The sequence below is a fragment of the Acomys russatus genome, chromosome 13 (genome assembly GCF_903995435.1).
Source record: "Acomys russatus chromosome 13, mAcoRus1.1, whole genome shotgun sequence".
Lineage (NCBI taxonomy): Eukaryota > Metazoa > Chordata > Mammalia > Rodentia > Muridae > Acomys > Acomys russatus.
In genome coordinates, this window is record NC_067149.1 from 45,993,213 (window position 1) to 46,006,131 (window position 12,919).

General features: G+C 47.7%; 1 protein-coding gene across 38 annotated transcripts in view; it reads right to left on the minus strand.

The window, feature by feature from the left end:
* Cacna1c (calcium voltage-gated channel subunit alpha1 C) overlaps positions 1–12,919 on the minus strand; it is a 638,839-nt gene that overhangs the window by 187,561 nt on the left and 438,359 nt on the right. For all 38 annotated transcript variants that reach the window (XM_051155214.1, XM_051155212.1, XM_051155213.1 and 35 more), the window contains 2 exons: positions 11,222–11,361; positions 308–447 (listed from right to left, as the gene is read on the minus strand). In XM_051155214.1, coding sequence (XP_051011171.1) covers positions 308–447; positions 11,222–11,361 — 280 coding nt within the window. The remainder of the gene's footprint in view (positions 1–307; positions 448–11,221; positions 11,362–12,919) is intronic.

A 12,919-nucleotide genomic window follows, 5' to 3' on the forward strand; every position in this document is an offset into this window, starting at 1 on the left:
CCTTGGCAGAAACCTGCATCAGGTCTCTGTATGCAGCCGAGGATACCCACGGGTGTGAAAAGAGGGAAACAGCAACACTGAGCTCCCAGAATGCCCAGTGATGCTTTCTTGACATTCTTTGGGGGAACATACAGAGAGCAGAATTAATCTCATGAGCTAAGGCAGACTAGGGGTTAAGGCAGACTAGGGTTTAATTAGCCTTTTGTGGTCCAACCGGGTTCCTTCAAGACATGCTCCTGGCAGTTCAGCAAGGGGAAGGGACAATTATGAAAAGGACACTGTCAAGAGGGACAGGGGCTTTACTTACTTGGGACTCCAGACACCAGGCGCAGGGGACGAAGCACGCGGAAAGCCCTCAGTGCCTTCACATCGAATCCAGCTCCTTTCCCTCCTAGAGCATTGGCCCCATCAGCTTTGGTTGCTTGTTCTAAAATTGCACTAAAAAGCCTAGAAGAGAGAGAAAGAGAAGAGCTGTCAGGACCCCAGCTGTTTTCTCAGCCGGGCTCCAACATAAGAACGTAGTCTAGCCGGCTAGAGTTTGTCACAGGTGTGGCCCCTAAAGGCCCACGAAAAGCTACAAGTTGCAGCAGGGGAGGGGACACACTCCACAGAGAGTGCGTGCTGAGTGAGGTTGGGGACAATGCTTTACCGTCAAGAGTGTGGGGGCATATTTGGTTTGGGGGAGCTAGGGTCCTGGCACAGGAGTCAAGGTACAGGGATAAAGCAAGGAAGCCGGCCATATCTCTTGGGATGCTGTTATCACTGCAGGCACTCTTCTAGATACTCAAGTTGCAGCAGGAGAGACATATTCCGACCCTTGAGGGTTCGCGTCCCTGGGGGGCAGTCAGGATGTGGGCTGCCAGTAATTAGACCTTGCAGAATGTGATCCCTGGAGAGAGGAGGGGTCTGTAGTGATGAGGATAAAAGGCTAACCTTTGAACAGAGGGCAGCTCAGAAAGGAGCTCTGCTCTGGTGATAATTTGGAAGAGGTGTGGCCCCTGCACCTGTCTGGGGAACCACTGCAGGCAGAGAAGTCGTTGGGACAGGGATCCCAGAAAGACGCACGGTGAGATGTTAGGGGCCGACAAACTGCCAGTATAACTAGGACAGAGAAAGGAAGGAGAAAATTGGAAAAGTAGGAGGGGCCCTACAGGAACCCTGGGCTGGAGAGGAACACAGTCTGAGTAAAGTCTGACTAATGTCAATTGTGCCTGCAGGGGGCAGGGCCAGAGCAGGCTGCTAAAGTGGCCCAGTGAGTGAAGAAAGGTATTTACTGAGTTGTAAAAAAAAAAAAAAAAAAAAAAAAAAAAAGTGGCCCAGTGAGAGAGGCTTGGGTTCAGGATAGGTAGTTATTTGGAGATGGGAGCATCTGCTCCCGGGCTTATTTTTTAAGATGGAGCTAGTAGTAGGACCAGCTGTTGGACCAGTTGGGAGATGTGAGGTGTCAGGAATGAGATGTGACTCCAACAGCCTGGGATGGAGCAATTGGAAGGATGGGATGTGGTGGCATAAGCTGTCCACACTCCACTGCCACCTTCCCCAAGGCTAGGCTAGTTACTGTGTGAGTGCTGGCTTTCTGAGCCAGTGCCATGTGTCTGGAAGTCAGAAGAAGGTCTTGACTAGAGGCAAAACCGTCTTCTGCACAGGGCGTATTTAAGGTTGGACCATATGAGGTCTGTATGGAAGCTGTACTTGAGCAGATTGGACCATAGGGTCCTTACATGAGCACATCAAAGAAAGGCAAACAGAGAACACATCAAAGAAAGAGACCAACAAGGAGCCATTCATGGTCAAGGGATTCTTCATTTAGCACAACCAAGGCCATTGAGATCTAGAAAACATCTGATCTGAGCAGTAATGGGGGAAGGCCCAGGAGAGATGCCCAGGAGAGAGTGGCAGAAGCTGCCGCCAGTGAGACTAGAGAGCCTTGCCCAAAAGGGACACAGGCAACCCAAATGTAAGCCAAGGGTGCCACCTTTCCAGTAGCCACACTAACAGAGCGAAAGGGGGTGAAAAACTATGGGAACACATGTTATCTAGCCCAACGTCACCAAAATACAGCATTTGAACATGTAGTAAAAGCAATAAAATATTTGTCATGCTTTGTTTTATATTCAACCTTTGAAATCTTTGAAATATGTTGTATGTTGTATGTTATATGTAAAACACTCCTCAGTTTCAGGTGCTGTGGCCACATTATGACTAAAGATCGACAAATAGCAACTCTTTGGAACGTTTTGCAAATGTGAGCAGAGAAAAATGAGAGTGGGTGTGGTGTGAGAGTTGTATGTGAGATGGGAGTCACCCCATGAAGCCAGTGATGCAGAATGGGAGGACTCGAGGCCTTCTGGAGGCAGGAAGGGGCAGTTCCGTGGCACACTGAGGATTCTGGCTTTACAAGGGGCTACAGTGAGTTGAGCTGTAACACAGCTGGTGGGGCAGGAGGAGAAGCTCTGCTGGGAGCCTGCCTTTCTCTCAGAGACCCAGGAAGGCACAATGGAAGGTCATAGATATGGTAGGGAGACATAGAAAAGCCCTTTTCTGTTTGTATTTTTCCTTGGGGCTGGCCTTTCCTGGAGTTCCAGCTGGACATCTGAAGGGAGGGGTATACCGGAAGTTGGAAGAAGGCAGGAAAGCTACAGAAGAATCACCCAAGGAAGTGAAGAAGGGGACAGAGTAGGAGAAGAGACACGAGAGGACTGCTGGGTGTCACCAAAGGCCATGGGACATTGGTGGTCACGAGTGGGAAGTAGAAACGTCTTCAGCTTTATGTATTTCTCTGTGTTCAGAGACCAAGATTTCCTGACGTTGGATGGGATCTGGGTTGGTGTTTCTCTCCGGGTGAACAAGTCAAAGATAAAAATGAGTAAGCTAAGAGTCCATGCCAGTGTGGCTGTGGTCACAGAGAGTGGCCCTACATTTATTGGCAGGTGAAAATGACAAGAGTCGGGGAGGAGAGGGGACAGACAGGTGGCAGGGTGAACGAGCTGTTGGGGTCATGACGTGTGAGGGAGTAAGCTGGAGAGACGATGTGGTTAGGAGAGAGCGGCATGTAGATTGTGACGCTCTAACACAGGGAGGGCATTTTATTAGTCATGACAGGAAAACTAGCTATAGACATGGGAGGGGCAGCTGAGATAGGGCAGAGGTCAGGATCCCTGGGACAGACAGTCCTCAGGGGTTGAGAGGTGAGTGGCACAATGGTGAGAGCAGTGAGCGTTAAGGAAAGCTCCAGTGGCCTACATCTTCTCATACAAGGAAGAGGGAGTCACAATGAGAAAAGGGTTCTGACAAGGAGAGGGTGCAAAGTGTGGTGACACGTACAACAAAACAGGGCTTAAGGTAAGGAGACAGAATGTGAAAGCAGAAACAGGGACTTTCCTGTACCTCAGTAGAGTGAAGCCTCTGCCCCCAGGGACTATGGGGAGGTGGTATGCTGGAGAGAGCAAGAAGGGAAAGGGGGCAGCCAGATGCAAAGCTGAGGGTTCAGGGCATGGCGGGCCACCTGCTCGCAAATGAAATTTAACAGAAATGTAGTTCTAAGTTCTATGCTCTCCTCTACACTCTGCCATCTTCCTGGGGCAGACAGGCCTGGGCAGTGAGGACAGACACTACGTAGCTCTCATGCTGACCGTTACCATCTGGCCCTTTCCAGACAATGTCTGCAGATGCCTGGCATAGGCATGTCTGTGGGGAGTGGGCAGTCTCAGCAGTAAGGCGTGAAGGGAGGGGCTTAGCCAGAAGGATACATGAATAGGTGTGGCCCAGAATTCTAGGTATTTGGTGTCAGTGGAGAGAAACTGTGAGAAGAACAGCACGGGCGAGTTCTTCATACCTAGAAGGGGTCTACCAATCCTGGTCAGCACAGAGTGCTGGGTGGTGGATCCACGTTGTGAGGCTGGCAGTTACTGAAGAAGCTCTGTGTTAGAACCGGGCTCACTATCACAGCCAGCCAAGTGATGGCCAGGGCAACTTTTGCATCTTGAGCAATAGGCTCTTTAAGCATCTCATGTGCCAGGGAACCAGCCATGGGAATGGGGCTTAGGGTGTAGCTGGAGGCTTAGCTTTGCAGAGCTCAGAGGCAGGCAGGGCCAGGCCCCAAGGGCCATGGGCTGGATACAGTTTTCAAAGTTATCTCTCATGGACCTCCTTAGCACTGACAGCAGAGGCAGGGCTGAATGCCCAGGCTCTGAGCTACACACTTCTTGTGGCGCCTCGGGAGAAGACTTTGAATAAGCACTCTGGCTGAAAGAAGCTTTCCCTAACATTCACAAAACCCCAACTTATATACCTCAGAAAGGAAAAAACCTTTTGCAGCCTCAGGCAGACCAGATCTGAAGTCTCCGAGTTCTTTCCCTCAGCTGAGCAAACTGAGTCTTTGTGTATTGCATTCACATGCCCTGAGTCTCGGGCAAAAGGTGCTGGAATTAGGAGAGTTGGGTACATGAGGAAAAGCTCTTCCCACTGAAATCTAGATCCCTGAAACCCAAAGTGCCAGAGGCCAGTTTGCAAGTCAGTCAAACAACTTTCCAGATCCAAGCCAGACTTTTTCACAGTGTGCATTAAAGAAAGGGACAGGCTTACTGGAGGACGTCCACAGAATGTTATTCCATGAGGGAACAATTGTCTGGGCCTTTCCTCCCCTCTCCTCCCCAGCTTGGAAAACTTTAGTAAGGGTCTGCTTTTAAAATTCAAGATGTAGGAGGGGGAGATGTGCTGGGCTAGGGGCATCCAGTGTACATCACCTGGATTAAAAGCTGTGTCCCTGATTCCTGAAGGATTGGTTCTGCTGTCCTGCATGGCTGGGGTGTGACAGGCATGGCAGGCATGACAATGCAGCTAGGCATTAGTGTTTACATAATGTTCTTCTGGACTGTGTGCAGTTTACCCTTGTTCATTTACATGCTGATTTTTCTACCCCACTATCTAGTTTCAATCTGGACACTGCATTGTGATGTTTATTCTAAGCATTTCCTGTCTCAAGTTCAGGTAAACATGTCACCATTTGTTCTCTGTATTGCCAATAAAAACCAACTAGCCAATGCTGAGTGATAACAGAGAATAGGGTGAGACATCAGGGTCCAGTGAGGGGAGGAGAACAAACAAGAAGAACAAGATGGATACACCAGGATGAATGAGCCTTGTATAATGTAGGAAATCTTAATGGGAGGAAACTATACTAGCTTGGAGGTTTGAGATGGGTAATTATTGCTCCCCGCATTGTGCTGTAGGCTTATTAAGTAGATCCTAGTCTCTCTGTGTGGTTCTTTGGGCATATACCTGGGTAAAGAGTAATTGTTGATTTATTAAAAGAATAAATCAATATTAAACATGAATAATTATTCAACACATTAGAGATTTTTAGAAAAGAAGATAACAAGACTCCAAAGAGCCCCGAGAACCAGAGATATAGAGCCACCATCCCAAACAGGCAGTGAGGACGGAGCAGAAGGCTTTGTGGCTGGCTAGAATCTCTTGAATGGGGACCTACTAAGGAGCCCTTATTTCCTGGATTGTGGAGGACCAGGAAGCTCACAGAGAGAACTCTGAAGTCCCCTCTATATTCATTTACCTCTTCTTCTCACAGACCAAAGAGACCATTCCACTTTGGGAAGGAAACAAATACCTCTTATCTCACGCCGCCAGAATAGCAATCAGGCATACAAAGGGGCGCTTGGCTGTAGTCAGACTGCCACCTGACTTCTAGGAGGTCTCAAGAAGTCTTCCCAGAAGTAGCTTCAAAGGAAGGTATGGGAGGAAAGCGTTTCCAAAAGATAGATGCAAAGAAGAACCCACTCACTACTGTAAAGGGCCTAAAAGGAGGGATGCTAGAGAGATAAATTTGTAAAATACAAGATGCTTGTTCGCTTGTCCAGCCTTGCTCGCCTCTCCCAGTTCTCGCTAATGCTAACTTCAAAAGTTCCACCTTAGTTCCCAGAATAGTTACATGTAAGTTTCCATATATCAGATGTCCCCAACGGCTTTCAGTAACCGCTCTAGAGACCCTCACCCAAGCCCCCACAAAGAGCTTCCCAATGCCAGATGTCCTAATGTCCATCTGGTCTAACTTGATAAGCAACCCCACCTGCTTTGTGGTTTTAGCCTTTAAAACTAGCCTGTAACAGCTACTCGGGGTCCTTCACCTCCCGAGTGCTGAGGGACCCTGACACTTCAACAATTGGGACTTCTGATGTGTCAGTAATAAATTTTACCTATACCTCCAGCCTGTGTGACTTGAGTGGTCTCTCGCGGCAATCCCCTTCCTGAATTGGACTCCAGGGTCCAACAAAGTGATGATCGCATCCTCTGGGGACAGGGACTATTTCTCTAGTTACGAAGACAAGCTGGGGGGTTTAGAATTGATGTAAAACTCATAGGGCTAATATCCCTGGCAAAGGGAATCTAGCTGCTAACTATGGTTTCATGTGAGATCAATGAGGGATATCCCAAAGGCCGTAGTAGACCACAAGCCAAGCACGTGTTATTTGAAAGAATTCTAGGCGCATCTCAGGTCAGAGGCCAGGAATGGTTTGGAATGTGGACTGACCCCATGAAAAGTTGGCTGAGTTATGGCAGGAAGGAGTCACGTGCTAAGGGATGAAGCAGGACAAATAGACAAGTGTTTGGCAGTGATGCCCTACCTCCTGTGTCTGGCCAGGAAGGTGCTGAAGCCCACCTCTAAGGCTCCCACTAGTCTTGTCTCCACTTCTCATGCTCCACCCAAGGCCATGAAGTGGGCAGAGCACATTAGCGATAGCCAACTCCTTCTATAAGCCTGAGAAGAAATGCAGTGCCTGCCTAAGGCAAAGGGTCCCTGCAGGCCACAGAGCCTCTACCACGCCCAGAAGCATTGGCTCTTTTCTGCTTGTTTAATGAGTTCCCAGGAGACTCAGACCTTAAGAAAGATGGCAAATTTCAAAGGGTTTAGAGGGTTGAGAACATCCCACCTTAGAGACAGCTGTTAAGGTGTGTTTGGTTTATTTAGGCCTTAGTTTATCCCGGCAGGAGTCAAAGCTAACAGCCTTCACATGAGCACACCCTTTCCCAGTCTTTGAACCAGACCTAGACCGCTAATAAAGAGCAACCTCAGTGCTCCTCCTGTCTCTCGAGTATGCTCAACTTCATGTGACCAAAGTGCATCATCCATGGACCAAGCCACGTGAGACAAGACAGAAAAAACATCTCAACTTTAGGAGCAGTCTAGATGGCCAGGATATGGAAACTACCACAAAGACCTTCTTTGCTCCTGTTGTCCTGCAGTGATGAAAGATGGTGCGCTCCTTAAAATAACCAGCAATGGGTGCTCTGGCAAAGCCACCGAGGTCTGGGTCTTCACGCGTATAGTACAAAGGATTCACCAAAAATAAGCTCCCAGGATAAGAGCCTCCAGTCATCCTGCACTTGGCACTGGAGCCTGCCAGACTCAGGAAAAATGATCGGCAGAGTGGCCGCAATGGAAGTCAATGCTAGACTTTCAGTGGTACCAGCTCGGAGGAGGAGCTGGCTGTGGTTGCATGGAAGCTGCTGTGTTTTCAAAACACTCAAGTATTTCAAACACTGAGTTGGAGTTCCATCCTCTGTCCTAACATGTTAGGCTTCATTCATATGCCTGGGCCTGTCAGGAACATGTAGTGGAAGTTTTGGTTTCTTTAAAAACTCAGTTATGTTATATAAATACATTTTGGTTTTCCTCCCAAATGTGGGATATGGGGCTGCTTTTAGTTTATCCACAGCTGTTAACTTTGATCACCTCATGCAGGCTTGGAGAGAGGTGTGATCTTTGCTAGTTGCAGATAGTCTAATTCTGAAGATTCTGAGAGGATATAAAAGCCAGAGCACTGAGAGGAAAAGAAGAAGGCTGCTGCTCCCCATGTTGTTGCTGGCTCATCCTTCTGCTGTGTTTGCTGTTGCTGGTTTGCTGGACTGTGGATGTCCTGACAGTGAGATTGGTATCGCCCCCAAGGAGTCTGACAACCCTAACCAGCCATAAGTAGTAAAAAGACCTACGCCTCTCCTGCTCACCATGAGCCTTCTTTCTCTCCTGGTGCTGGGGGGAGGGATTGGAAGGGAGTTAGAGGTATAAGAACCCAAATAAAGTAGATAAAAACTGTGCCAATAGGAACAGGCATTTTATGGGGAATCTTTTGGGAAGTTACTAACTTATATTTTTCAACTGTCTGAACAAGACAACACTTTGCTCCTTCCTGGTCAGGAGGGTGAGCTCTAAAAAGTAAAGCACAGAGAGACAAGAACACTTGTTCTAAGCCGGGCGCGATGGCGCACTCCTTTAATCCCAGCACTCGGGAGGTAGAGGCAGGTGGATCGATGTGAGTTCAAGGCCAGCCTGGTCTACAAAGTGAGTCCAGGACAGGCATGGCTACACAGAGAAACCCTGTCTCGAAAAACCAAAAACAAAAAACAAAAAGAACACTCGTTCTTAGGAGAGCACTTGGCGCTCACTCTAATGTAGGTGGTGACTGTGTCGTTCCTAGTTGTCTGGGGTCTGACCTCAGTGAGAGCAGAGGTCTTACAAGAATGGGTGCACAGGAAATGAAGTGGGGCGAGGCCAGCCATTTTAATCAAGAATGTTGTAGGGCTTTTGTATAAACAAAGGTTGTACTGTGTGTGTGTCTGTGTGTCTGGGTGTGTGTGTAACATTTGCATAAATGTTTTACAAGTTGGTGAAGAATAAAAAAAAATTTAAATACCTTGCCATAAAACAAAAGTAACATAGTATTTGATAGAAAAGACTCCGAGTAAATATTTCTTACAAATCCCTCTTATATTTGCTTTCTTCAGACTCATTTAGATGGCTCTAATTTTCTATCCTGTGTTGTAGTAAGAAACTGCAGCAATAGAGAGGAGGCACCAGCTTAGTAGTGGCCGACTTAGTAGGCCTAAGAGTTAATGATTCCACCTGTTTCATTTGCCTGCTGTAAGGTGAGCCTGCCTCTCTGGAGCTGGTCCCTTGGCCAGGAGATTGCCTGGTCCCATTGGAAGGTTCAGTCTCCACTCATGCCAGACACTTGCTCTCTTGACCAGGCGAACACTTCTCTTAGGAGGAGGCCTTCATTACTATTTTACATTCTGCCTCCCTAAAGGAGCAACCTCACAATTATTTAGGAACCAGACCAGAGATCAGGGCTCCCCAAACGCTTTTGGTACCCTTGGCTTCTGGCAGGGATGACGCTGCCAAGAGTCCCAAGGACATTTCCAGCTTGTAGTGAAGAAAGAAACTGGTTATTTTTCTTTGAAGAACTTGCTAACTTCTAGATAAAGAGATCATGGCTTCCTTTTTTTTTAAAAAAACTTAACATTTATGGGAGTTTTTATTTGTCTTTATATTTTTAATTTTTATTTTTGAGAATCTCATAGCTATATACAATGAAATATAATTATACCGATACCCCATGCTGTACCCATCCGGCTCCCCCATATCCTCCTACATCTCCCTTCCAGCTTTATTTCTTTGTATTTATAAGCCACTGAGTCCAGTCAGTTGGTACTACCCGTATATGCAGGAGTGTGGGGCCATCCACTGGAAAACTTACCAGTGTCCACACCCTCACAAAAGAGCAACTCTCCTCTCTTTGCAGCTATTAGCTGCCAACAGTTCCTCAGGAAAGCTCAGGCCTGGGGATCACCTGGCTCATCTACGCCAGTATTTGGACTGGCTAGTTCTTGTGTAGGTAATGACAGCTGCTGTGGGTTCATGAGTGCTACAGCCATGTCCTGTGCACAGGATGCTATTTTATAGTGTTTCTCCTCCTCAGACTCTTGCATTCCTTCTTCCTCCTCTTCTATAATGTTCCTTGAGCTGTGGTGGTGGTGGCGTCTCTCTCTCTCTCTCTGTGTGTGTGTGTGTGTGTGTGTGTGTGTGTGTGTGTGTGTGTGTGTAAGGGTTGATCTGGACATCCTGCTTGGGGCTGAGCTCTCAGTTTCTTATTCTTAGATCCCTAGGACACTACTGCAGAGTAGCATGCTTGGGGAAGGGAGTATCTGGTCTTGGTTTCATTATCCATCACCTCAGCCGTTGAGACTTCCCTGTTTTCTTTGCACCCAATTACCTTGAATAGTCTGGGGTAAAAGTTGTGTTATGTAAATATGTTATTGTTTTAATCCCAAGTGTGGGATTTTAGTTTGGGCTTTAGTATGCCCACAGCTGATAATTGCCTCCTGTAGGGGGTAGTATTCCTCTGGCATGGAGAGGGACATGGCCTAGGAAGCTGAGGAGGATAAAGAAGAGGCTAGGGAGAGAATCCGTGGTGTGCAGTGGTAGTTGTGGCATGTAGCATTTTGGAGAGACCAGAGATAGACAATGTGGGGAACAAAGAAACATTTCAATGAGGTTGCTCAGGAGACTGCTTGCTGCGGTTGCTGTTAATGGAGATTGGTATTGCCCCCAAATAACCCAATTGACCCTAAACAGCTGAGAGAAGTAAAGGGGACTGTGCCCCCCTCTCTCCCTAACCTTCTTCTCTCTTACCCAGGGTTAAGGGTTGGTGGAAAGGAAGTAGAGGCTTCAATGCCGCCAAATAAAATAGAGTTAAAACAAGATCACCAAGTGTCTGGTTTTCTGGAGACACAGCGCAAAGCCCACTGTGGAGGTGAGGATGGAGATGCGGTTGCGTGCATGTGTAGTCTGTGGACCACAGTCTGGCAGCAGAATGCATGTCATGTCCCAAACTCATAGATGGCCTGTGCTAGCAGGTTATGTAATGGCTCAGGGATATAGCAGAAAAATGGTCAGATGTGTGTGTGTGTGTGTGTGTGTGTGTGTGTGTGTTTGTGTGTATGTGCATGAGTGTATAATATGTAGTGATATATATATATATAGTGTGTGTACATGTATGTGACATATAGTGGGCGTGTGAGCATGTGTGTGATATGTAGTATGTATGTTTGCATGCACTTGTGCTCATGCATAGTACTCATGTACAGGCATGCAAATGCATACTTCTCTTTGTTCATGTATATATGCACAGGTGTCTGTGTATGATATGCATGCATGTGCAACACACGGACATGCAGCAGGGGCAGTAAGGGGCTCTTCATTAATAATTTCTCTCTTGGTAGAAAGTCTGACTTCAAAGTCATTTTTAACAGATCCTTTCATTGGCACGAAGGCAAGTTCAGTTAGGTCACACCAGAGGGAGGAATACAGAAGGAAATGGGCATGTGTGGGTAAGGTTAGGAAAAGGAACAAGACTTCTGCACTTACCCTACAACCACAATTATAAAATCTAGTAAATTCCAGCCGTTGCGGAGGTAAGCGTTGGGGTGGAAGAGAAGTCCGTAGGCAATTACTTTTAAAAATGCTTCCACGGTAAAAATTATGAGGAAGAGATACTCCACTCGTTCCTAGAAAGCGAAAATAGAAGAGAGAGAAATAAATCATTATGTTCAAAGATTTGGGAGTTCAGAGGCAGCAGCGTTCACAGGCAGCACAAGGCTTCAGCCTGTCACAGACTGTGTGTCCCAACAAAGCCCACAGTCTGCAACGTCACTGGTGTCATCGCTTGTAAAAGTACATTGTGATGTTTTCTCAGTGATGAAATGACCTAGTGATCTGCTTCCCAGAATGCAATGCTGTGGTCAGCAATGGTGAGCACAGGTGGAAGAGGCCTGGACGCACAGCCTGAGAGCTACCCGAGCAACTCCATAGCCTACTCCAACAGCAGAGCCCCTGCCTACGGAGAGTAAAGACTTTGTTGCTGTTGTTTTCAAATGCCCTTGTTAAAAGGTAATGTAAGGTACTGCAAGAATTCACCTTCCTCCTTCCACCCCCAAAGTCTCATTGAAGCAGCTAACATTTTGTCGTGGTTTCTAAAGTAAGAACTCACATAGTCTTGATCTCCAGGGGAGTAATGCCGGGTCAGTGGAGGTTGCTGAGAAGCAGGTGAGCAAAATCCTAGCAGTACTGTACCGTGATTCTGTTAACAAGCCCCCAAGGGTAGCAGGCTGGGTTTGGGGAGGGGACCAGCTGGTATCCAAATTAAAAAGCAAACAAACAGAGGCAATAACATGGATCCAAACATTTGAGATCTCTCTTGTGGGAAAATGGCTTTGTGTCCAAAGACACACTCTAGGTGAGCAGAACAAACCAACCCAGGAGGAGCTGAGCAGGTACGAGGTGGTGAATACAAAAGCCCTACTGCTGTTTTCTCCAGCGGACAGAGCTGCCTTTTCTCCCCTAAGACCTAGAAAAAAGAGCTGCACGTAGCATGCAGCTCTTACCCTGACCACACTGACCCTGGTGGCTCCGAGGGGCTCAACCGATTTCTTCCTTAACCACCTTTCATCTTCCTACCCTAGTGCAGGGCCTTGGTGGCACCACCTGGTGAAGACTGCTTTGGTTGCCTGCATGCTCCACTGCTCATCCCTGCACGAGCCTCGGGATGCCTCTTCCTGGGACAGCAGTCTATCTCCTGTCACAAAGCAGGCCAGGCCAGCTCACAGCCTCCAGGAGGCACTCAGCTCAGCATCCTATTGTCCATTTCCCTCCCTCTACCTGGAGAGCTCACAGGAGATCTCGGGGCCACACACACATATAAGCCACATACCAGAGAGGACCACTGCCTGTAGCGGCCTGCCACTTCCTACTTGGCCTTCTGTTGGGGGTCACTTTGAGTAGGAAACTGTCAGGACAGATGCCCAGGGTTCCTTGTTAATTCTTCCCATCATCCCTAGACATGCAGGGAGCACTGGGCTCACTGCGAGTCATCCTGGGCGAAACAATTTGAGGCTTCCCTGTTAAAACTTACAGCTTCTAGGCCCCACTCAGAACTGCTGAAGTAGGCCACCTGGCTATAGTATCTAGGAATGTGTGATCCACACAATTCTAGGGGTGTCTGAGACACCTCAAAATCTAAGAGCTACCAACCCACGTGCTGATAAAGGCCTCAAGCAGACAGTGATC